At 35.5% G+C, this 27,710-nt stretch overlaps 1 protein-coding gene across 4 annotated transcripts; it reads left to right on the plus strand.

The window, feature by feature from the left end:
• On the plus strand, window positions 1-27,374 carry mef2b (myocyte enhancer factor 2b). Of its 4 annotated transcripts, none has more exons than XM_066648033.1 (9): window positions 1-81; window positions 14,872-14,959; window positions 15,598-15,801; window positions 16,170-16,298; window positions 18,678-18,900; window positions 22,823-22,989; window positions 23,460-23,556; window positions 24,804-24,894; window positions 24,996-27,374. In XM_066648033.1, the coding sequence occupies exons 2-9, from the start codon at window positions 14,906-14,908 to the stop codon at window positions 25,276-25,278; spliced, it is 1,248 nt and encodes a 415-aa protein (XP_066504130.1). In that variant the 5' UTR covers window positions 1-81; window positions 14,872-14,905; the 3' UTR covers window positions 25,279-27,374. The 4 variants fall into 4 exon arrangements, with proteins under 4 accessions (XP_066504130.1, XP_066504133.1, XP_066504131.1 ...); XM_066648036.1 differs by having other exon boundaries at window positions 22,823-22,971; XM_066648034.1 differs by lacking the exon at window positions 1-81 and adding an exon at window positions 12,073-12,128.
• Window positions 27,375-27,710: the final 336 nt, after the last annotated feature.

The following is a 27,710-nucleotide window of genomic DNA, read 5'->3' on the forward strand; positions in this document are numbered from 1 at the left end:
GTGAAAGGCGTTGTGTTTGTTAACGCGCGAAGCCGAAGCCGGAGTTCAGAGACGTTTACTGGCTTTACACTTCAATTTCAGGTGAGATTCCACTCTTTATCAACAAGCATTATGCCTAGAATCCGCATGGCAATAGCTCTTAAAAAGTTGCACCCAATCTCTATGACGAGTTCAAGTTATTATGATAAATGTGGATTCATATTTAGATAATAGGTTGGTCTTGTGTAACTGAATGTTTAATATACATATAACCTTCACAACAGTTTGTGGACACCCCATGTGTGCACCCATTGTAGACTATTCCAAATAGCTTTGAAGGTTTGTTCCAAATATGGCCCATATCTGCAGTCTCTTTTGGCCCATGTGTGTATGTATTTTTCATACCCTAGAGGAATTAATTTTTAAATTCAGTCAGAATCCAGTGTGTTGTAGCCATAATTTACATATTTTATAAATGTTTATGTATCAACACCAGCAGATAAGCACATGACAAATATTGGATATTGTCAACGGCAATGGAATTCTTATATTTCATATGTCCTGCATATTCAACTATTTTAGGATGAAATATTTAAAAAGTCCAAGTCTGTGGTAATTAGATATGTAGCTTTAGCATTACCCTGTAGCTAAGGTGGTGCATAATGATCAAGTTTATAGTTGGAAATAAAGTTTTGGCCCAAACCTGGTCTTGAATGACAGCGCTGGCTTAGGGTGAGTCTGGCTGCCTCAACTCAGCCAAGTCAGGTGTGTTGTGGACATTTGGCCCACGTCTGGACCACACAACATGTGCTGTAACCTAAGTCAAGCCTGGCTCATGAATGTTGGTCAGTGTTTCACACACAACACCACTATCAGGTGTGCCGTAAGTGTTAAAAGTGTCATGGATTAGGCCCAAATAGGCCTGTCATGATAGCCATTTTTGTGGTTGATATATTTTCCCAGAAATAATCACCATAAATGATATTACTGTCATTTTATGATCATTTTATGACACTAATATAATACACAGCTATAAAGAATATTCCAACATTGGAATTGGAATATGAAGAAATGTTTGAATATCCTAAATAAAACCTAAATAAAATAAAGCCACTGTTTTTAATAAAATCGACTTGAATGTGCCAGAAAACCAGGGACGGAACAGAGCGAATATTTAAAATAATGGTGACATTATGTAAATATTATACAATATTGAAGATAAAGCAATTGTTGTGAAAGGCCTAGGCTGAAATATTTTTGCTAGTTGTGCTCAGTTGTGCACATTGTGTTGAAATTCTCCACAAAAAAAATATATATATATATATGCATATATATGTGTGCGTGTGTTTGTGTATATATTGCTAGTTGAATGGAATGCTCAAAAACTGCACATGCATCATGACCATTGCAAAGTGTAGGCTACAGAGGTGTAAATCCCCCAACCTTTAGGCTGTGAAGCAGTGGAACTGCATTCCCTGGAATACCCTTGGGATGTGTTAGAGTGGGATTTGAGATCCAGAACGTATAATTCAACATCAGTTCTCATTGCTCATTGCTGGTTGCCATCACGGTGATGTTCCAACATCTAACAACATCTAATAACAACCTGTTAATGTTCTTAATTTTAGAACAAATGTAGCAGGAGGGTATCCATACCTTTTGACATATGCTGTCTGTTATGTGTAATGTTGCTCAAACCATAGATATTTGTACATCATTCTGTTTGTTTACATTTACATGTAAGGAAAGTCCAAGCTGCACAGCAGTTTGACAAAATTAACTTGACCCATCTGTGGCAGTGAAAACATAGACATACAGACACAAGGTAGTGATTACTTTTTAAGGTTGTAGGCACGCACATAAACCCACACACACGCACAGACCCAAAGCATCGTGCAGCCACCTCTGTGCCCAGTGATCAGATTGGCTTGTTCAAATCGATGCAATGTTGAAAGTGTTAAAAGTGCTGTACATTCTGTCACTTGGTCTGGGGGATCCAAGGGATCAAACCAGTGACCTCTTCGTCCTAAGCTGCTTCTCTGAGTTTTAGCGCATGGTTGCCCCTAAAATGAAATGAACACAGTTGTTTCCTTTATGTGAAATAAAATTGTGTGTTTATATGCAATGCAGTTACAAGGCTGATATAAGGAAAAGAGTATTAAGATTTTGTGCACATTTAACTTCCTCTACTGCTGTTTTTAGCTTCACTAGCTTTGAAAAATGTGTGTAAACTTAAGGTTCAACATTTGGCAAAAATATCTTGATCTTGTGAATGGAAAGTGTGTAGAAATTTGTAAATTACACCTTTATATTTTATGTTTCATATGTAATGTCTTTTCAGATCTTATCAGTTCATCAATATTTTTCATAATGTGATTGGTATAAGAATATTTTCTGATTATTTACTGTATTTCTCAATGTTTTCTGGTTGTGTTTTCATTTAACTGAGTGAAAGTGTGTCATTTTATTGGTTCAAGAAATAATGCTGATAATTTTGCTTTTTTCTAGAAATATAACTTTAAAGAAGCAAAATGAACTGCTAATGGAAAAAGACAAAGATACAATCACTTGAAACATGCCGGATTGTCTTGAAATATGTTGAATATTCTAATTATACTCGTTTGTATATAACCGTTCCTATTATTTATATATCGTTTAATATATTAGATTACATTATATATTATTTAGAAAGCTTTTTAAGCTGAAAAAGATTTGATTATTGCAGTGCAATACATAACACTACTATTAGCTGAGAGTACGCTGTTATGTTTTTGGAATTAGGGATGATCAGTGATATAAGAATGGGAAAATATTTGCTTTAAATGAAGATGGTTATAAGGCAGGTGTTTGTACTGATATTTTAAGTCTGGATGAACAGGACGTTCAGGCGTCATTACCCCTCTAAATTATCTGTATATTTTAAGAGGAATTCATTTTTAAATTCAGTCAAAATCCAGTGAGATATAGCCATAATTTACATATTTTATGCATGTTTAAGTATCAACACAAGCAGATAAGCACATGACAAATATTGGATATTGGCAACAGGACAGAATTCTTATATTGCATATGTCCCGCATATTCAACATTGTGGTAATTAGATATGTAGCTTTAGCATTAACCTATAGCTAAGGTGGTGCATAATGATTAAGTTTATAGTTGGAAATAAAGTAATAAATATATTTTTTTGTTTTGTTTTTTAATTCTATCCTAATATTTCAACAACATAATTAGTCATTGCCGATTTCACGCTGATAACTATATGTGCCCCAGTCAATCACAATGCCACCATCTAAAAAAAGTGTGAAAGCAAGAAGATTTAGAAGGGTGCTAATAAAATGCCACAAGAGAGTTCAGCATGCTTGGAGGAGACCACTAATTACCAAGGATTCCTAAATTCCTGATTCCAAAACACTTAGTTGCAATTCTGATTTCTGAAGTGTTGCTTTTTAAAAAATCACTGTTGATTTAATGACCTTGGCTAAGGGACAGCTGTTGCAGGGTGGGTCTCAGTTTTTCAGTGGTATAATTTGTAAAGCAGGGTATTAGTGACGCACATGTTGTGGGTTTGGTTTTCATGAAGATTTAAAAAAATACATTGGTCATATGTGTATATGTGTAGTAAGCTTTAGTACAAAAATAAGCAAGAAAAAAACTTGATTACAAAAACAAGCAAGAAATTATTTCAGAACTAAACGCAGATCCCACACCCGTGCTCATCTTTTCAGCCGTGAGGGGTGTTAAATTTAACCACCTTTGAACACTTGTTTGCCTACATTTAATTGAACTCTAATTAATATTTTAGATTTTGAAACATGCTTTTGCAGTGGCAGTGTTTATATATATATATATATATATATATATATATATATATATATATATATATATCTTGTAGTCAAAAATTTAACCAAGCACATGCAGGTTTACATTATTGTTTCTACATCACTTCATCATACACTAAATTCCACTGTACATGCACCAACTAAAAAACTGTTTAGAGATTTTTGTGACCATTTATTCAGTACGCACACAAATCCAAACGAAGCATGACAGTTTAGGAGAAAACTTGTTAATACGATGTTCATTAGTTTATCAATCTATTGTACAATTTTGCTTCAGTGTTGATTTTCATTTTTGTTTCACAACTCACCACTTAGACAATGATGTATCTCAAATATTCACTTAAATTCCATAAGGTATGTAGTACACTGCGTAAATGATCAATTAATAAATGAAAAGACCTTAAATTTGTAATTATGATATTGTTGTAAGTGTGTTATAGAATTATTCAACTTACTTCTAGTGTTATTTTAAGTGTTACCATTTTGCTAGGTGCAAGCTTTAATACTTACGGGGAATTATATCTTTTAAATGGCAAAGTGTCTACATTCTCAAATCTGTCAAATCAGAATAAAATCTAATATTAAGTTGTGTAACTTCATTTTGTAACTACATTCTTTTAATGAGAAATTGAAAAATATCTGTTTTAATTTGAGTTCAGTTGCTAAGTTTTCTTTTTTGTTTCCTTTTTTTAGTGAGTTCTCAGTTACTAATAAAGTCTTCATTTTGTCTTCATTTACAATTCCATCTGAGTTTTAAAGCTATTTTGCTTGCATATCGCTGTCTAGTCAAAAACATGTATCTCCCAATATAGTAATTTTACAGGAGAAAGAAAAAACCTTCTCCCTTTCAGTGGAAGTGAATGTAAAAAGATCTGTTTCCAAGTATTTTTGGACCATTTCTATTGGTTCATTTATTATGACATTTCCACACAATGTGAAGGGTTGCTGCTGTGTTCAAATATTGTAAATCTAAATCGACAAAAATGGAGATATGTGTTTTTAATTAGACAGCAATTATATAAATGTGTGTAGGGCACCAGGTCAGGCCTTAATTGCAAAACAGTAATCTCTTATTAAGTGAAATCATCTTAAATCCCCAATCATCTAAAACCCAATTTCCAGAAAAGTCGGAAAAAATGCAATATTTTACAAACAATAAGACAAATATTTTTTTGTATTTAATTATATTTATACTTTAATTTCATTATACTTGATGAATATTAAACAACTTCAGAAATGAATGCCTGCAGCACATTCAAAAAATGCTGGAACATAGGCACGTTTACCATTGGGGGACATCACATTTCCTTGCTTTTTAAAGGGTATTGTAGAAGAAAGTGGAATTTTGGATCACTCTTGCTGTATAAAAACTGATCAACAGCCTGTGGTCACTGTTGTCTGATTTTCCTGGGCATGGTGTACCATATACACACTAAGAAAAACTTTCACCGTGGTGTTAGCTTTGCTGTCACTGTGGTGGAACCCTCAAGGGTATTTTACATATTTTACATTTTCTTTACCTTAAATTAGGGAACATATTTTTAGTTTATTCTATTATTGTAGGTAATTTTTTTAATGCTTCGTGTTGATTTCATGCGCCCTATTTAATTTCAAGGACTTATATTACGTTAATGTAATTTAAACAGTTCTATAATGAAAGATAACACATATTTTCTCCTTTTATAGAGCAGAATGTATTGTACATTGAGGGTAAATAACTGGACTTTAAAACCATTCTAGTACATTTAAAGATACATTTAAACTGTTTGTACCTTTACTGACAATAATATACTTTTTCCGTACCTTTTTTTCTGACAGTGTACTGTATTTCCAATAGGAGACAGATCTGAACTGCAGGAAAGTCATTCAAGAACAGAATTGTACAAAATGAGGCCTGGCATTGTACTGCTGAAATAGAAATGGAGTTCCTAGAAAAAGACTTACTTTTAATGGCAGCATATGTCTCTCCAAAATACCAATATAAGACTGTCTTATTCATCTTTGGCATGCAGAGTCTGACATCTGTTTTATCTAAAAACAAGCTGAAATGTGGACTTGTCTGACCACAAAACATGTTTCCACTGTCTTTCAGCCCATCTCAGATCATTTCAGGCCCAGAGAATTCGTCGGTGTATCAAACAAAGTTAATATGTGGCTACCTTTTTCATAATAGTTTCAGGTTCCATTTCTTGATGCAGTGGCGGACTGTGTTACATGGTTTTCCAAAGTACTCCCAAGCCCATGTGGCTAGGCCCATTACAGTAGCATGACATTTCTCAAACAGTTCCACCTGAGGGCTCGATGGTCATGCACATTCAGCTGTGGTTTCCACAGTTCGTCTTTAGGCACAGAGATTTCCACTGACTCTTTGATTCGTTTCATAATGTTGTAAAGTGTAGAGGGTAAAACACTTAAATCCTTTACAGTCTTGTGCCAATAAACATTGTCTTTAGACTGACTCTCAATGCTCTCATGAAATGTATCATAAAGTAGTGAACGCTGAACATGCATGCTTCAAAGACTAAGCCTTTGGTGGACGCTCCTGTTATTAGGTTTGTCAGTGGAAATCTATTTTTTTATATATCAGTTAAACAGAAATTCAAGCTATTCGGCTAATTATAGATTTAGAAACTGTCCATGCTTTTCTGGAAATGGGGTTTCTATTTAGTAATTCTCATTATTAGACTGTTAGAATATTACGATATTACTCAGCATATTTCCAGATTTGTTTTGCTTGCTTTATGTTATTCCATTGGTAGATCATTTGACTGGATACCTTTTTTAATAAATAATATTTGAAATGTACAATTCAGTTAATCTAGCTATTTCATTTAAAACCTGAAAATGTATTTAGAAGCAGATCGGATAATCTTATAAAATTCATATAAATGGATAATTATTTGATATACTGACAATATATAAGATTTCATTTCTCGCAGTGTTGATCTGCCGTCCCTTGCTAAAGTTACATGCATTTACCCCTTGCTGCAGCACCACATTGTCAGGAGCTTGTCATGTTTTATTTCTTCTCATACATATTCTCTCAGACTTTCTGATAACTTTCCAGTGGTTTTGTGGATGTATGCCTTTCATATGCAAATAGAAGCTTTCTTGCTATTTTTGGCCCAGTTTAGTTTCTTCTCTCACCTCTTCTCATCTCTAAGGAACAGTCATAAAGGTTCACAACCTGTGCTTTGATTTCGAAATAGAAGCATATTTCTGATCTAGATTATCTTGTCTGTATTGCTTTAATGCCAAAATTAATCATTAACATCTACATCTTAAGTTATATGTTACATCTTGTGTGCAACACAGCGATTCTTGTGGTACCTACGTATAGATAGATCTTGTATAGATAGCTATGTTGGCTTTTCTAGCATTTTAGTTTTTACTGTCACACTCATACCTTTCCTTATAAAAACCCGTGTATGTTGTTATGAAAACACCACATATTTTTAACTAAATTAGTTTAGCACTTGGTAATGGATAGGCCAGTAGACATGGTCCAAATTTACATTCACTTTCATTCTTCAAAAGCTTATAAACATTTATTAAAACGTACAATAGTAAACTCTCAAGAAACCTCAGACATATTTATGTTTAATGTGCAACAGCTTTTAAACATATTCAGATTCATGATTAAATAGCTTTACTGTAGGTCATTATTCACACGGCTACATGACACCTGCATAATTCTTTCATGACAGCTGGCATAGACATTCATATAGATTTGCAAAGGCTTATTCCATCATCGTATGTTAAGATTTTACAAAGTTATACTCTAGAATGTTTCAGTTTTGGAAAATTAGTTTTTGTTCTGATAGTGACAGCGTATCTAATATGGATTTTATCTGTTAAACAAGATTTACTCCATTGGGAGACTCTGGCTATATGCACATTATTATTTTTATCACTGTGATATGTGATCTCCTGTTGTTTGTAGTGGTCTAATCTCAGAATCTTGAATACAAGGCAATGGTGTTTTCAAAATTGCACTGTACAAAGAAAAATCAACATTGAACACCACGTGTTAAACAATCAATGGAGTGAAAAATATGTTCATTTGTCTCTCTAATTTGACCTCCATGGACTTTCAGCTCTGTAGCCGGATCTCTAAGATTTATATCTGAGTACCTCTGTAATATGCTGTCTATGATTTGCTATATCCAAACTGTCATTTCACTAAGGTTCTCTTGAGGTGAACTGTTCTCTAGCTTAGTTTATGAACTGCAGTAGCTTCCATTGTCCATGATGAAACTGTTTGTTGCTGGTGTAGCGTCACTGTTGGTCCTGTGAGGGTCCCAGCAATTAGTTGGCCCTGGCCCATGTGGGAGAGAGCGGAGGAGAGAGCAGCTCTGCTGTTGTCTTCTTTTCCACTCTCTGGCCTCATAGGAAGCCACACTGCTAAAAGCTGGACCTAGGGGCAAGCAAAAAAATTGCAATAGTTGCATGACTGCAGTATACATATTCTGAACAAGGGCTCGTATTCATACAACTGAAGCTTCCAAGAAGACTTACAGTAGAAAAACCTCTGTATTCCTAAAAAAGCTTTTACATGTTAGTTCTTCAAAGAAACAAGGAACATTTTTTATGATCAACAGTGTGAAACATTATTAATGAAAGCGATTATGTTTTGTGTGTGTGTGTGTGTGTGCGCGTGTGTGTATGGTAGTGAAGGGTGTTGGGGTGAAGGTGGTTGTGTTCTGTTTAGTATAGAACCATTGACTTGTCCTGATCACTAGGTGTTAATGAATTGGCTGGTTCCTAATGTGATCACTAGAGAAAATGGCTAATAGCTCCTTTTGTTGATATTTTTTGTTGATGTTTAGTTTACTACATCATTTGAACACAGCAGATTGTCCTTCACATTGTGTGAAAATTTCATGATGAACTGACTAGTAGAAATTCTCCAAAGCTTGGAAAAATGTTTTTACCTTGACTTCAATTTTTCCTTCTCTTATACATTTACTATTTTGGAGATAAAGGTTTTTCTTTGGTCAGCAATTATTTGTTAAATTATATAATGCAGTATATTAAAAGATCAACAGAATGTAAAAGTTCTATACTTTTGTATTTAGACTTTTTAGAATGGCCAAATCTGTATGTTAAAAAAAAAAATATTTCATAGTATGTATTTATGACAGTTTAAGTTTTGAAAAACAAATACTATCTGCAGAATATCACAGTAAACATGATAATCGTTATCCAAATGTATTTGCGAGACATCACGTGATCATTAATAAGCCTTACTATATATTTATTTATGTATTCCCTTATTGTAATAATATTATCATCTATTTGTCATCCACAATAATAACTAGTATGGGTTTAGCTAATTAGTTTGTGAGCTAGTTAAATACACAATTATCTGTAGTACCATTTTAAATGAATCCTATTCCACATCAGGTAGCGAGTGAAAGAGAATGAAGGATAATTTACATAACAACCAAACGGATTCAATGACATCTTTCATCCAAACTCTTATCATGAAAATCAATTTTCTGAAAATGTGAACACAAAATCTGAGGCTGCTACTATGTTTGAAACAAACTGTGTAAGAGCACTGTTCTCAATTGATCCCTGCATCGAAGGCCCATATATCAGGCACTTTTTAGTAGCATTGCTTGCTTGTCCAGACTTAGAAGTGAAAATAAACGTTTTTTCAGTGTAAGCATGCATTTAAATGGAAAACATAACCAAATAAACAGCGGAAATGCTTTGGTGACTGCTTTATTTTATATAATGTGCATCATTTCAGGCTCAGAATAGGTTTAGAAATAATTTCACATATATGGTTCTTTGTTTCAAGGGTTTAACTATAGAGACTAGGGTCAGAGTAAGTAATTTCATTAAGAAAACGTAAGTAAACAAAGTATTTTTCACAAATGTATTTTATGTAGTACTTATATTAATATCAGTGTACTAGTAGTATAAGTGAAATATTTTAATACTCCATGGGACTAAAGTCTTAATACTTGACTCAATTTTTAGTTTATAAATGCATATTTAAGTATACTTTAGTTGTTATATCAGTTACAAGTTTTATTATATATGACAAGTATACAACCATATCAGTATATTTTATTCATTCATTATCTGTAAGCGCTTATCCAGTTTAGGGTCTCGGTGGGTCCAGAGCCTACCTGGAATCATTGGGCGCAAGTGGGGCCTGGAGGGAGCGCCAGTCCTTCACAGGGCAACACACCCACTCACACATTCACTCACACACTCACACTTACGGACACTTTTGAGTCGCCAATCCACCTACCAATGTGAGTTTTTGGACTGTCCCACTTATAATGGTAATTGATTATAATCTAAATAAAGCCTGGTATCATGGTGAAAATTGTACTAATCTATTTGTAAATTGTGTAGACATGAATATCTGGCAACACTGAGTGAAAAAAGCAGCTTTAAACCTTATCCTAACCCTGGCTGTAAGCTTAACCTAAGAATTAAACTGCAGAATAAAGAAAGTTATAAAAGCAGTGTTTTGAACTGTTACTTTGTTTGGTTTGTTTGCTTTTAGAAACGTCACACCATTTAAGGTGGAATAGTATATTTGAGGGGAAAAAGTCTGTAAGTGGTTGAATTTTAACTTGCCTGTAACCTCTTTCACTGTATAAATTACCACAGAAACTCATTTGTAACTCGAGTTGTTAAGCTTTGTAGCACTTTCGGTCTGCGTTTACTATCATGTAGTTAGCGGTCTCCAGGATTTAGAATCGGGTCCACATTAAGCAATATGAAACAGCACAAATAAGTCAGTATTACCAGCCTATGGAGCAGGACTACAGCAATATCCTTATCTCGGGTTCATACTTTTCAACATTAAAAGGTCTCGTTGCTCTCTGAACAACTCCAGGTGCTGTTTCTATGCTGTGAGCAGAGAGAGAGAAAGCCAAGCATACTGAACATACAGAACCCTATTATTTTTCTTTTTTTTCTGTGTACTGACACTGGGGCTTCATAAACTAATTAGACTGGTTTTCGGGACACAGGAACTAGAGAGTCTGCAGATGTTTTTTTTTTTTTTATTAAAATCCTGACCATCACTTTAAAGTATAATTCTCATAAGTACATAAAAAGTAAACTGAAAATATACTCACTTTTTTTAGTTTAAAGGAAGTACAGTAATAGCAGAATACAAACAATGTTTGTAAGAGTTACACTGTAACATGATTAGAATTGTACGTTGAGTATTGTGTGATTTAACTAAAGAAAAAAAAAAAGAATTGCCCTGTAATGATGTTCCCCAGAAACAATGGCAAAATCTATTATGTATTATATACAAATGTATTATCAGCAAATATACAATATTGTGTGCATCCAACAAGAAATGCACTCTTAAAAAAAGTTGCTACAAAGTGTTCTTTGACCAATGCCATAGAAGAACCACTTTTGGTTCTACAAAGATCCATGTTTGTTTAAGAGGTGTGTGAGTGTGAAGAACCTTTTAAAGGTTTAAAAAACCATCACTCGATCTTAAGGTTTTTTACCCATTTAAACTTCTTAGCAAAAATGTTTCTTATGGAACCAAAAGTGTTTCTTCCATGGCACAGCTGACTGAGCCTTTAGTAGCACTCTTATTTTTAAGAGTGTGGTTGTTATAACACTTTCTAAAATGAAACTGACAAAAGCAAACTTTATGACAACTGAGTATTTTTGGAATACGTATTTACAGATGTTTATGTAGGTTGTGTATGTTGTCCTGAGAGGTGTTTATACTTCTTATGATGTCTTATAAACCTTTAGTAAATTGCCAGTAAACTTTCTGTGCAGTGTAACTGTGTTTATCTTCTTCATTCTGGATTTTCTACATTTTGCAGTGTCTTGGTTAATATGAGGAACTTCACAGTTTCTATTTAGAGACAGACGTGAAGGTTAGTGATAGAGATCTCTTGATAAAGACACTTCCCTGGGGGTGCTTCCTTGCATTTCTATTCATATCTGTTTGCCCAACTGCCTGGTGACAGCTGACCTTCAGTTACCTATCTAACTTACTAGGTGTGAGTGATCAACATCCAGCCGTGGCCCTGACAAGACGAGCATCTTCTTTATAAGGTCAGGGTGCTGCAGATTCTGGACTGCTCTGGACTCTGAGTGCCAGGAGTGGGCGAGAGGGCAGTGGGCACTGCTGGGTCATGAGAACCTCCGCACCATATCCGCTCACTATTGGGTTAGAGACTCTAAAAATAAGCCAGGTCAAACATGTCCAATGGGAGAGGAGGGTGGGGGAAAGGAGCAGTGAAGCTCCCGGAGGCTTTGGCATCATCAGTGGACTCACTACACTGGGGAGTGTACATGGTAACTAATGCTTCACTTCACTTTAAAACAGAACCGGGCATAGTGTTAAATATATTCTGCGAGTTTTCGTATCAGTAACTGCTTCTGCTCTTCTGGGAAGTTAGGTATTGTGACATGTTTTGATTTGAATTTGATTGACTTTAGAAATGAGTACATTAGTGATTTCAAATACTGATGTTGAATGATTAGCTCTGGATCCACCTCTAATCAACCAAAAGATTTTGAATGATGCAAACTCAGTGTCCCACAACACAGTTGTATTATGTCCCTCTTGCCAGCACTTGGCATTATGCCTATTTACCGTAGGTTCTTTTTAGTTTGAACATCATATTTTCTTCTATTTTGTATATTTTCTTTTCTTTCTAGTCAAGATTTGGTATTTTTGCTCTTGGGCTCCCCCTACAATTGCAGAGTGTAATCCTTTTCCAGCACTGTCCTTCAATTCAGGGGGGAAGAATAGGGGGTGGTTTCCTATTCCCCTCCAAAAGGTATATATTGCAATTGGTGCAGTGCTGAGACAGTAGGAAAAAGAGAGACCCTCTATTTTATATATTACGGGACAGAGGAGCATTACAATGATTTGAAGCTGTCAGTTTAAGGTGAAACTCCTACATTCTGTTGCTTTAAAAGCTCATAACTGCTGCATATTCTTCCCTCACCCTGATTTAATGATTATGCCAATTACTGTTTATATTAGGTGGAAGTTTTTATGCATGGTTGTTAAGAGTTCCATTTCTTCCATTTTTGAACACAAACATTATTTAATCACACACTTTAACTAGAATTAGTTTCTTTATGCAAGTATTATCTATATTTATATCTTGTTGAAAAAAAAGTTTTTATATGAAAATAAGGATATTACATTTTCCACTGAACACTTAATACTTAACAATCGATTACACAGTTGTCTTTACTGTGGAATTCTGTGGGTATTTTCTGTCATTGTAAACCTTAATCTGTCCCTCAGCGTCCAAATTCATGTGTACCCCTCTGTTTGTGTACATTTAACTCATGGGAGAGCAGGGGGTGGACAGGAACTTTACCCACACTGAGATGCTCTATTATTTGAACTGTGGCTGCAACACTGCTTACTATACGCTACCTTTAAATGGAGATGGCATATTTTTAACCCATGCCCAGTGGAAATACACACATTCTCTCTGGGACAGTCCAGACTGTGGGGGCGTTCGCTTCTGCACTAACTTTAGCCCCCACCACCGCCTCTCAGGGTCATAAATAAACACTCACTTGTGCTGGGTGCGGAGGGACTCTGGGGTGGGCGCTGGGGCGGGGGGGGGGGGGGTGATGATGGGACTAATTGCATCATGACAAAACACACCATTTCCCAGTAGATTGGTTAAAGCCCTCAACACTAAAGATGACTTCATGCAAGGAATGATTTAGTGGCAGCATCTTTGGTTCATTAATTTTTATATTATTTACTTTTTTTTTTTAAGTGGGTTGGGCAAGGTTATCCTGTTTTCTCCCCTTTTTTAAATCTTTGTCAAATCTTTACATTTGCTAGTTCTCTCCATTCAAGCAATGAGTGTGAAAAGTACCTCATGATTTTTCTGAAACCTGTTAAGCTATAGTTCCCACTCCTTTTTGAACTGCTACCAACAAAACATCACTGAACAGCTCAGCAAGCTTGGAGGAGAGCGCTGTCTATCCTGGAATGTGGTCTCAGTTTTTCAGTGGTATAATTATTAAAGCTATGTCAAAATTAGCCTGTGATATTTGGATCTGTAGTGTTAGCATTAGCTAAGCTAAGGTGGTGCATAATGATCAAATGTATTTATATTTTTGATGTTTAATTTGAGCTTTTACTCATTAGTCATTAGTCATTGCCAATTCCTGATAGCTATTACTGCCCCAATCACTCACAATGCCACCAACATTGAAGGGTGAAATCACAAATGGTTAGAAGGCTGATAACACAACACCGCAGAACACTGCAAATCTAGGATTGTGAATTGTGAAGTTTTGTTTTTTAAAAATGGCTATTATTTATTACATCAGTGTTGTTTTAATGGCCTTGGCTTAGTAAGAAGGGTTGGTCTCAGTTGTTCAGTGGTGGGTACAGTTCTTGTCAAGAATCATATCAATTGTGTTTATGTATGCTAATACACTAGTCAACCATAACATTATGACCACTTCCTTGTTTTGCATTCACTGTAAATTCTCTCAGCTCCACTGACCATACAGGAGCACTTTGTAGTTCTACAGTTACAAATGATAGTCCACATGTTGCTCTGCATACTTATTTGCTTTCTTTCATCATGTTCTACAGTGGTCAGGACCCCCACATGACCATCACGGAGCAGGTGTAATTTTGGTGATGGATCATTCTCAGCGCTGCAGTGACATTGACATGGTGGTGGTGTGTTAGTGTGTGCTGGGCTGGTGCGAGTGGATCAGACACAGCAGTGATGCACAGCAGAGTTTTTAAAAACCTACATGGATAGACACACCTACCTTGTTTGTCCATCTTGTAAATGTAAAGTCAGAGACAGTAGGTCATTAGCCTAACTAGGCCTTCATCAGTAGGCTGTGCACAGGATGTTGTTGGTTGGATATTTTGGTCGGTGGACTACTCTCAGTCCAGCAGTGAGACTGCAATTATTAAACTGAAATATGAAAACTTTGGCTTTTTTGTGCAAATATTTTATAATGTTTGAAATGTTGCTGATTACACAATTGTATCTTACCAACTAAGTTTAAATTGACATTTATATTTTTACAGAATCATTTTCTTGAAGTGCTGAAAAGAGTTAATCATGGGGCGAAAGAAAATACAGATCTCCCGTATTCTGGACCAGAGAAACCGCCAGGTACAGTTATATTGCTCTTTTCATTTGTTTGTTTTTTTTTTAGCACAACTGATCAGCAGGTAGCGAGCTAGTCTCACAATCCACAATAAGCTCACAATAGCTTTCAGACAGTCTAGTGTATTTCCTCCCTTAATGTGGCAAACAGTAACATGCACAAAATTAACCACAGTGTGATGGTTATCATAGTGTCATGTGGAAAATTTCAGAATAAGAGATACAATTTTCTCATAAGAAACACAAATGTACCAAATTCCACTGCCATTACTTTTTTGAATTCACTTCATTGACCCTGTCCTTTATTATTTTTCTACTATTTTAAAGTATTATTTTGTGAGAGTTTTGTTGCCTGTAAAAATGAATTAAGGTACACAACTGGCCTTAAAGGGGAGGTCTACACTTATACTGGTTGTATACTACACTTGTTTTCTAACAGTGCTGGGGCAGATGACTGTGCTACAACAAAAACCAACCCACACAAAACAAAAACAAATATTAAGATTTTTTGAAGTGATATAAAAATATTTGCTCTTATTTAAAATGAAAAGTTGCCAAAGCTTTGCAGAAGTGAATATCTGGGTTGATGTAGCCCCCAGAACCCTCTGGTAAGACCTCTTTTAGATCTGCTGTGGTTTCTCTAGGTGACGTTTACCAAGCGCAAGTTTGGCCTGATGAAAAAAGCCTATGAGCTGAGTGTGCTGTGTGACTGTGAGATCGCTCTCATCATCTTCAACAGCACTAACCGCCTCTTTCAGTACGCCAGCACCGACATGGACAAAGTCTTGCTCAAATACACAGAGTACAGCGAGCCGCACGAGAGCCGCACCAACACAGACATTCTGGAGGTAATTATAGACATTGCAGTAGTAACTGTGCTACAAGAAATACAAACCCACATCAAGCAAATTCATCATCACACAAAGTATTTAAAATCATAAAAGCTTTGAAGTATTTTGTTATGTAAATAGATGTTTACACACTAGTTCTACTGTAAACCTCAACACTCTACAAACCAGTCCTACTGTAAACAATCATTTTCTCAATACATTTATAATATACCTGCTGAGGAATTCTCATTCTTTATATTCACTTTGTCTCTGTCTCACTCTTGCTTTCTCTGTCTTTTTCATTGTTCATTTCCCTCTTGTTGTCTCTAATGCTCTGTCTGTCTCTCTCTCTCTCTCTCTCTCTCTCTCTCTCTCTGTGCCTGTAGACATTGCGTAGGAAAGGGCTGGGTTTGGACGGTGCTGAGATTGAACATGAGGACACCATGCAGACAGGAGCGGAGAAATATCTACTCAACGAGGGCATGGACCTCTCAATCGCTCGACAACGTTACTATGTCAGTTTCTTTACATTCCACACATTCAGAAATTTTATATATGTTTATATTTCCACATAGATTTTAGATATTTTGACACTATATATATCCTGTAAAGTTACTATTTTCAACTATATATATATATATATATATATATATATATTTATTTATTTTTTAAATAGTAACTTTACACGAGAAGGAAAAACCTTCTTAACTTAACTTAAATAAAATTAAAGATTGTATTCAAGCATTTCTATTGGTCCATTCATCATGAATGTTTCACATAATGTGAAGCACAGCTGCTGTGTTCAAAAACTAAAAACAAACAAAAAAAAGACAAAAATGGTGGTACCTTTTTACTTAGACATCGAAAATGTTTATGATTTAAATATATTTGACCTGTATAACACTGCAGACAATACAACAGCACCTTATTTCAAGTTTTCCCTCATGAATGTATTATTGTTGTTTTTGTTTGTTTGTTTGTTAGTTTTTTCAAAATCAAAAATAGTCCAGCTTTGAGGAAAGCATAATATTTTGTAATGTTTCCATATTTTTTCACAACAATTATAAGAATTTTAGGGACTGAAAGCACCAATTAATTAAGCATTTCGAGCCATTTGTCCTGCATACATGTCTTAAGGTGTGCAACAGTATGGGATTTCTACTGTGACATTTATGCTTCTAAATACACCACACATTTTCTGCTGTGGTCTGGGAAGGAAGACACACTGGCCAGTCCAGCACACACATTCTTTTTCCACAACCATGACTTTGTAATGTGTAAAGAATGTGGTATTGCATTATTTTATAGAAATATAGTCTTTATAGGCAAGTATGCCCACTCCGCAGCCAAATTGGCAACACCTGTGAACAGTTATTTCAAGTCATATAAGACCAGGTGCCTATAATATTGAATGGTGATAGACCAAATACTTCACTAAATCACTGATACAATAGCATTTGGCTCAATAATGCGTAAAAAGCATGATTTGTAGCTTGTTCTTGCACATATCTCCACGTCAAGGGGGGCTTTCCCTACTAGCACCAAAATCATTGACGCCATGTTGCATTTTACATGTTACATATTTCATCCAGTGGTTGTTCCCCTCATTTCTAGTGTCTCTGAATATGCCGGGGTGTTCCTTGTAGCCCGAGTCATTTTAAAGGAAGCATATCATCGCTGCCCAAAGAAAAACATACAAAATAGTAACTTTACAAAACAAAGAAAAATAAAACTTTCTTATCTTTCAAAGGAAGTTTTCATAAAATGTGAAGGATTGCTGCTATGTTCAAATGATGTAGTAAAGTCAAATCTGACAAAAATGGAGATGCATGTTTTTCTTTGGATACTGATGTATGTTGTTACATGTACATTACATTTCAGCACTAATTGTGTTGTTTTAGAAGTGCAGTTAACCTTGGATACCATCCTGGGTACCACTTTAGAATATCACTACACTTATAAATGGTTTATAAAAAAAACTTTATTAATACTTTTTAATTGTTAATTGTTAATACATTACTAGTCATGAATAATCATTTATAACACATAGATAGAAAAGACAACTGTGACCTGTTGTTTGCTAGATAGTGAACCCACATCCATCTGCACTGTTAAACCTCAGATCTTGCCAGATACTGACATCACTTTGTCTCCTCCGTCTGTCGACATTAACCCTGTAACCTTCAGCACATATTTGTTAATTTGTTTAACCATTTAACCATTTACCAGTTAACTATTAATACAGTGTCTTTTTATACATTGATGATAATGTGCAGCTTAACATTTGAACAAACTAAATTCACATCCTCAGGTCTGAGCTTATGCTTTCCCTTGATATTTTCAGTAAGTTCTTTGACACGTTACAGTATTACACAACAAAAAGATCACTGTTGCATTTCCTTTTTTACAAAGGATTATTAATGACTATTAAGGTGTTTAAAACCAATAAATAGCCATGTAATAAACAGGCCTTTAAACCATTTATGAGTCTTTATGAATGTAGTTTTATTTTAAGTTGTTACCCAGTCCTGTACAATGACAGACCTTGGCTTTTGGAATTATTGCTTCTAACAGACATAGTGATCTAGATATGTTCAGAACAGAAGATGTCCATGTCCTAAAAATGAACAAAAATAAATGTGCAGTGGTCCACACCAGATGAGAGGTTCTGAAAAAAGATCCTGAAATTTTCATATAATGTACAAGATACTGTATGAATCCTATTTTAATTATTGGCTGACTAGCTTTGGAACTAGTTATGAAGCATAAACTTTATTCATGGATTATAACGCAATATGGTTTAGACTTCACCAAAATAATGTAAAAGTAAAAATAATAATAGTAATAAAAAACAAAACATCAAATATGTTTATGTGGTTGATGTTCCTCTGCAGCCTCCCTCCCTCCTGCAGTCTGAGGCCCAGCTTCTGATGGGTGTGGCTTGTGAGAATGGCTACTCAAGCCATTCAAACCCTGGCCTGACAACATCCAGACCCCCATCCTTCAAACCCCTCAGCTCTAGCTCCAGAGCTGGCTCCACAACTCCTGCTGGACCTCATGGACCCTCTGGACCACCAGGACCCAGCTCACACTCCACACTTATGAGCCCACACACAGGTATAGCATCTGTTTATCAAATGGCTCATAAAAAAGCAAAGTTTGCACTTTCAGACATGTCTAGTGATAACTGGAGGGAAAAAACTCATAAAAACTATATATATTAAAAATATCTTAAATATATGAATAAAATATTAATATAATATACATTATTATATATTATTAATAATTTTATGAAAGTATGAACTGCTTTGGAGTCCCTGAATAAACCTTTTATTTACATCCTTATAGAAAGAGAATACACTTAATTTTTGCACAATTTCAATTAATTTTTCTCTCTTATTTATTTTCTATTTTCTATTCTATCAACCAACCTAACTCCTATCTTAAAACAAATAAAGAACAGGGTGAATAGGGCAATCAAGGTATTCAGAGCAACAGATGGACAATCATTAGAATATTATTCACATCCTCGTTTCTGCATTCACTGTGTATTCTCACCTCAGGAGGACTTTGTAGCTCTGCATAATTTGTCAGCCCCCATTTACCCTTGTCTGTGTTTACAAAGCAAACAATAAAAAAAAAAAAACAGTTCTCTTTATTTGACGCCCTGTGATGGCCTAGTGCCCCCTGATGTTCTCACCATGTGCCCTGTGATTCCGGGTAGGCGCCGCAAATCTGAACTGGATAAGTGGTTACAGAAAATGAAAGAATGAATGTCTTTATTTAAAAATTCTGTCAAAATGTGGATAAAGTGGTGAGCCACAGTCAGTCTTTGCTTGCAAATACTGAGCATCTAGTGGACACCTATTTTACATATTTTATTTAGTGCTGTCAAACTTTACACTTTAACGCATGTTAACACTTGCAGGAATATAATATATAAAGGTTATTCATGCTAATTAATCATTTTACCAAATTTGGCCAAAACTTCCTGCCTTTATTCACTCTTTTCACAGATTAGTAGCTGGTTTATGTAGCGATATAAACACAGTGTCACGTCTGTTGAGTGCAGAACACAGATTACATTTTATTAATGTTGAAACATGTATTAAATATAATAAATAACACTCTTATATAAACATGTTCCTTCTCCTCCATCCCTCCCCCTCTCTCTCTTTTTAGTAAAAACCTTTATTATTTTATTATTTTAATCATTTTGATTATATTTGGTATTTGATAGACATTACTAATATAATTCTAATGTGTTAATGTTATTTTGTAACTTTATATTTTACACTTAAATTTTATTTTCAAATAAATTAAATTTAAAATTTTTCATTTTTACATTTAAATCCTTTATTAAAAGTTTTGGTCGTAGACAATGCGATTAATCATGATTAACCCTAGGAAATTTTGTGATTCATTAGTTTCTTTTATATATATATATATTACTAATTTTATATTCACATACTGATTGTGGAATGTTTCAAAACATATTTAATATATATAATAATATATATTATATAACATATATTATATACATATTTAACATATATAATTTTCACATATTTTGCCTGTGTCCAATCTTATTTTTTTTTAAATCAGTGTTTTACAAGCATCACCTTTTTTTACATTTACAAAACAGAGTGAATATATTGAAAATTGAAATTTTACACTTTTGACAATTCAATAAAACTTCAGCAGAATTAGCAAGTCACTGAATTTTGTGCTTATTGCATTTTTTAAAATGAATTAATAAATTAATTCATTAAAAATGGTAAAAACTTTTACGGAACCAGAATTTTAATGAGTATTGATAATAGGGTATCGGGATTCAAACATGATATACAGTAATATACATTTTAGTCTCATGAGTACCGGAAATTCTACTCTATGAATCTGAAGGCCTGTATGCCACACTTTCACACTCTCTCTCACACACATACGCTCACACATACTCACAAAAAACAAATGTGAAACAGTAGCTAGAGGCTGAAAGCAGGCTGTGGTTTCAATGCAGAAGAGTGCACCTGCTGGACATCTCAAAGCAGCCTCCTCATCGAGCCCTGTGCTGCTATAAGTAGAAATGTACAGGAATCCAGCCGACAAAACCATACCTCAGGTCTTCAGTTCTGAGCTCTAGCTCAGGTGCTATGTTTGGAATGTGGTGAGCAGTACCTTATGACACTGATATGACCTGAGACAAGTGGGCAAAGTACAGACAGAAATACAATTGTATTATTAAAAAAAAAAAAACCTGCAGCAATAAAATCAAATGAAATATTTTCCCTCCTGCTTTAGATTAACGAGGGCAACATCATCTCTCTGACTCCATGCTCAACTGCTACTGTCTTTGGCAAAAACGATGGAGTCACCACATTTAGATGATGTTCATTGTGAGTTTTTAATTTTAAGCAAATGAAAAAGAAACCACAGATATGAGACAAGACAATATTTGTTTAATATCTGCATATTGTGAAACGGACCTTAAATTCTGTCAAATTATTTTAATAAATTACTTTTTTTGGGTCTAGTAGAAGGAATAATTGAGGGGAAAAACATAATAATATCACCTTGTAATTAACAGTTCTAAATTAAACACACAAAATGCTAAATAGCCTGCATCTAAAATGAATGGGTTACAGAATTTAAAAACAGAAAAACTCAATGCAATATGCTTTGGGGAACAAAATGCAAAACTGCCCAAAGGGAAAACCAAACAGGAGGAAACAAGCATCAATATTTGAGAAAGAACTATAAGAAATCAGCTGAATGATGTGAGATTTACAAATACAAAAGCCAAAATGGTACTAGCGCTAACCTCTAAAGAGAAGAAACTTTGCACAGGGCTAAAAAGAAGTGGACAAATGTGCATTTTGCCCAAGGAGACGATGCTGAAACCTTTCAAATTTCATCCCTCATTTGAGACATGGCGTTGCGTGTTCGGTAAAGGACCAGGGGAGATAGTAAAAATAGCACAGGTATACACTGCCATTTTGGGCACTAGATTGATCCAGAGAGAAACTGAGCAGCCAGTATCAAGGAAAAATACACGATAGAGAAAAGTATATAGAGTACAATATAAAGGGTATAGCAAAGTAGCTGCACCTTCCATAGCCATGAATACAGCGCAGTACACAGTAGTACAGACAGCAGGTAAGTGCAGGCTATAAATAATTACAATATACTCTCAAAAATAAAGATGCTACAAAGGGATCTTTCAGCGATGACATAGAAGAACACCTTTATTTTCCATAAATAACTGTGTTTGTTTAGAGTTGTGTTTAGAGGTGTGAAGAACACTTTTAAATCTTTATCTATTTGTATGTATTAGCAAAAATAGTCCTTTGTGGACTTGTAATACACCTTAATTTTTTAAAGAACGTACTTAAATATCATTTAAGACTATTTCATCAATAGAAAATTAATTTGGTGTAGAAGTCATATTTTAGGATGATAATGTCTTTGCTGCAGTGGAATCTTAAAGCTTTTCTTCAGTAAAAATAAATAAATAAAATAAATAAAAAATTTTATAAAAAACATGTCCATGGCAAAGCTTGATCCTGCAAAGTCGATTTCTCAAAATCTATTTGAAAAAGTCGGAACTAACTCTCGATGTGGGATATTGTCTAAAAATAATCTATTTGTCCATAATGAGTGCTTTTTGAGATGCACCCTTTGCTGATGAGTATACAGTTGGTATGGTCTCTCTTCAGAAGCACTGTGAACAAAATGGGAATCTCTGAGCTGTGTAGGCGAGAGGGGTTGAAATCTACTATCACATTTTATGGCTAAATGAAATACGTTGACACATAAGCGTGAGTGACTGTAAAGAGGGTGTAAATTGAAACTTGTTGGTACCACTTCACAGATGTCTTGCATAGATACTGAACAAAAGGTCAGCTGGGTGAAGAACACTTCTCTTTTCAGAGAGCAAGTGTGTGAGATTGAGATGGAGGGGGATAAGAGTGAAAAAAAAGAATTTAACCCACATCTTGTTTTTCTTGTTTTCACTTCCCATATCTGTGTGCGGGTGAAGGCATTGGCTACTCGATGTTCGCTCATAGCAACTTGAGCAGAGCTCTGGACATGAAGACCCCACCCCCTCTGGGCCTGTCCGGTGACGGAAGACGTATGGACGCACACCCAGGACTCAACGCAGCTCGCAGCGGCAATCTGACCAATGCTGTGAGAGACTCCACCAAAGTAGTTATTCACATATCTTTCTGTTGCTTAAATGTAAAGAACTGTGAAATACCATTCTTAAAATGACATCTAAAAGAGTAGTCAAATGATCTTATACAGCCAGCTAATGGGAATTTAATTAGTTAAAGGAACATGAGGTAGAAATTTTCATTTCATATTACAGCTTTAAAATGATTTCTGATAATTCACTGACTTGTAATAAGGAGGATAGAGCCTCTCTTGTTTGATTCTCCAGATTCCAGATACTGCAGGAACTGCACTCTGTAACTTTTGGGGGAGGGGAGGATAGCAGCAGATCAGAGATGAAATTTTAAAAACTAGCTAAAGTCAAAGCTAAACTTGAAACTGAAAATATTCTTTGTCTCTTCCATTAGTGACTGTAATAGATTGCCTTTACCTTATCACTGTTATTTTCAGTAATGTTTGCAGTACATTTATCAGTGTTTACTCTGTGCATTTGTTTCTATCAGAGAGCTCTTTATCAGAGTATGCATCCTGGAAGTCACATGGTGGCCATGGGAAAGGCGGGATTATTAGGACACAACCTTGGGAATTATGGGAATTCAGGTAATCTGCCAACTGTGCTTTCATGGTTTATGTCTTCTGTTGCGCACCTTTAAACTTTAAACCAGTTTCTCACTGTCAAAACTAGATAATTATACAGTGTGGCTGTAAAATAAAAAATTAAAAATGAATTATGAGTTACAACTAAATTAAAAATATATATTACTTTTAAGCCTGGGGTAGTTTAAAAATGTGCAAATAATAATAATAATAATAATAATAATAACAAAAATAAACATACATAAAAATAAACATTTTTACAATATACATAACATAGAATAAAACATATATAAAACTTATATAACAAGTATAAAAACATACAAAAAACTTTCTGTAATATTATTTTAATAATTGTTGTTAGGTCCAAAAACACACATTGGTATATGGATTGGCAACTCAAACGTGTCCATAGGTATGAATGTGTGAGTGAATGTGTAAGTGTGTGTCGCCCTGCTGGTGCCCCCTCCTGGGTGTGTTCCTGCCTTGCGCCCAGTGATTCCAAATAGCCTGAACCCTGAACTTGATAGGTAGTTACAGACAATAAATGAATGAATAATTGCTGCTTGTTTAATAATTGCTCATCAGTCATGAAAGTTACTGTGACATTACAAGCCGCATTAATCAATTCAATTATATGTCACATGTGCACAATGATACATTTATACACATTGTCTCCATACCCAAGAAAAACATATTTGTGAGACAAAATGTTATACTACAACTGGAAAACACACACACGTGTGTCTTGCATTTTGCTCTAGACGATAGCAAGCAATTCCTGTACATGATTAATATGAGAAGGTGAAAAAAGCCTGCCAGCTTCCTTTTATTGCTGCACCAAGAGATGGGCTGAATCACAAATGTCTCCCTCCACCCTATGTAGTGCACAATGTAGGTCATAAAATAACTGATTCTGCACTCACATTGTGCTTTGTATGTCAAATTATAAAACCATTTATATCTAGGTATAAGCTTCACGTCTTGCTGTCGAACTAGTGCCCGGTGTGAGCATAATAGTTTTAATTATATTCTGCGATGTTCAGATGAGGGGATATGGAGCTATTTGGGTGCAGTTCGAGCCTTTGCTCCATTGTTGTTTTGCTGAGCGGCCAGTGTTGGCTGATGATTGCAGCAATAGGTGCATTCAGATCTGATTTTAAAAAAGTGGATTTCACGTTAAGGCAAAAAATCAGAATTGAGTCACTTCAGCTTGGAAATGTAAATGCAGCTAATATTTGATTTCTATGTAGATTACTGCCACCCCGGATACACAATGGGTTTTCAGCGCAGTTCAGTGAACACCTGGCAACACCCCACACACCAGGAGACTCATCAGTCAGGGTGAGAGCTTCTCCTCCAGTGTCTTTCTGTTCAGACTGGTGAACATTTGCCGTATCTCAAACACAAACCTTTGTTGTTTTTTTTAAATCTTGTGTTTGCAGGATGTCATCCGGTGCGAGCTGCTCTTACCCTTCTCAAAGCTCTTCCCCCTCCTCCCCTGCTCACTCCTCCCTCAACCTGAGCATCAAGTCTGAGCGTCAATCTCCGGAGCACATCTGCTCGCCATCCACACCCCCGCAGCACTCTCCAGTGAGGGACCACCAAGAGCCCCTAGAAGCATACAATGGTATGGACCAGGAGGACTTTCAGAAAGGAGGTTACGCTGCTCCATCCAGCACTGTGGAGGACAAGCAGCTGGGCGTAAGCGATGTATGGCAGAGATAACTGAGCATTCTGATTGGATACCCTGCTCATCCACTTCTGCGTACCCTAGCCCAAAGTGGACCACGATTCAGCTCCATTCACTCACAGGACTTTTTTTTTTACGTCCAGTCTTATTCACACAATGTCCACATCTGCATGCATTAAACTTGCTTGTTTTGAATTTGAATGCTTCTTTAAAAACAGAACAGTGTTCCCATTTTCTCTTCAGAAAAGCTGTCCTTCTGGAGCATTAGGCTTAGGACACTTCTTTTTTATTTTCAAAGCTTAGATGTGAAGTTCCTACACATTTACCTTTCAAACTTTCAGACCATCACTTTTAAATTAATTATTACAAATATATACAGCAAAATGCCTACTTCAGTTTAACCCCTGTCAGAAACTGCTGCATATTAAAGGAGCAAGCCATTTTTTAGAGCAGAGACATTATGCTGTTTTCATGCACCAGATGAACATAAGTCATAGCCTAGTTTGAACATAACTACACTCAAGTTTACAGGCTACTAGAGTTTAACTTAGTTTCAACCTAGCATTAAAGAAACAATATGTAATATTTTACCTTACATTTACAGCTTCAAAATCATTGTGAGAATAAGGCTTTTGTTGTTGCTACTCTGTGCTCAGCATTGCAGAAACTGCACTATGTAACTTTTGGAGGAGGATAGGAAAGCACCCCCCCTCCACTCTTGATTTCAGTACAGTGCTGAAACTTCACTAGGGGGGAACACTAGGAGCAAAAATACCAAATCTTACCTAATGTTCCTTTAAGTTATAACTTACATTTTACACATACCCTATAGTAGATGTAAGTTTAGCCTTAAGAAATCCTGTTATATAAAGAGAAATGTTATCACACACATACATACACACACACACACACACACACACACAGTGAAAACTTCCTTCACAAATAGTGAAAGCTTCCTTATATGCAATGTTTTGATTGTACCATCTTTTACAGCTTCTTCTTAAAGGAACACTAGATACGATTTGATACTTTTGCTCCTGGGCTCCCCCTAGAGTTGTAGAGTGTAATTCAGTTTTCCAGCTCTGCCCTGATATCAAGAGGGAGGGTTGTGGATGTGGTTTTCAATCCAAAAGTTTCTGCAGTGCTGAACCCAATGTAGCAATGACAGAGACTATATTCTGTGCTAAACCTATTGGAGACATGGCAGCCCTCATGAGGGGAACCTACTCCATGGAGCATAAACATTCAGGGCCTAAAAAGCGATTTGATTATTCTTCTCACAACCGTAAACTGTTATAAATAATAATATCTGCTCACATTCATGAATATTTTTTGTTTCTTTTCAGTGGTAAACATGTATTGCTCCTTTAAATATTCCAGCATCCAGCATATAATCCTGCCTGTGTAGCTCTAGTGCCATGTCAGTCATTCCTCACTGCAGCTTTGTATAAATCAGGTTCCAAATATTTTGTCTTACAATATTCTCTCAGGGACTTTTCTCAGCTTTTATAACCTGCAGCTTTAAATTGTGAATGCACTATTTTCCTGGACAGATGAAGGAGTGGATGATGGCTGATTAATTAATCAACGTTGTAAAGTTGAAATGATTCCCATTTGGGGGTTCCTTTAAATAGTTTAAAAGCTTACGTCTGCTGAAAGAGAATGAAGTACTTTGCGAAAATTTAATTATTTTAAAAGAAAGGCTTTTTTTGCTACTTTCTGCTGAAAGTTTAAGATGATTTTTGAAGTGTAAGATTTGGTTTGATGTTTGTCTTGAAACATACAGTACATATAACTGCACCAATGAACTTGAATCATATCTAGCTGCTCTGTAATTGTGCACTGATCAAGGCCATGCTTTATGTCTGTATTTTACGATTATTTTTTTCTACACAGAATTCTGACATAGACAAGGTGAACTGTGGAGCAAAACTATACTATTTTTATGATGAACACCTTCAATCTGGGTTCGAACGTTAGTATACTGTTAATTTTATTATATTTCTTTGCCATTCAGAAGCGTTGTACCTTATGGACTCACATAGTGTTTAAGGTTTTCACACTGTCCACTAGAGGTCAGCACATGACTGTATCTGTTATCCACGTTGCCCTGTTCCATTTTGTAAACAGATTAAAGTTAAATGCATTTCTGTATATGATAAACCAGTCCTTTCATTCATTATTTGTCTGCAAAATTTCTGAATTTTGAAGGAGTAATAAGTCTGTGATGTCCTTGTGTCTGCACAGGGTTTACTCCAGGTGCTCCAGTTTCTTACCACAGTGCAAAAACACGATGTTGGGTGGAGATAGCGTGTGTGAAATTGCCCACAAGTGTGTGTGAAGTGACTGAACGTATGTGTGATGCCCTGAAATAGACTGACACCCTGGCCAGGATGTGTCGCAGCGTTGAAGCCCATGAGTGAACCAGTTTAATCTCCAATGAGCACATCCGCCACATGAGGGTGCT

Source organism: Hoplias malabaricus, chromosome 16 (genome assembly GCF_029633855.1).
Source record: "Hoplias malabaricus isolate fHopMal1 chromosome 16, fHopMal1.hap1, whole genome shotgun sequence".
NCBI classification, from domain to species: Eukaryota; Metazoa; Chordata; class Actinopteri; order Characiformes; family Erythrinidae; genus Hoplias; species Hoplias malabaricus.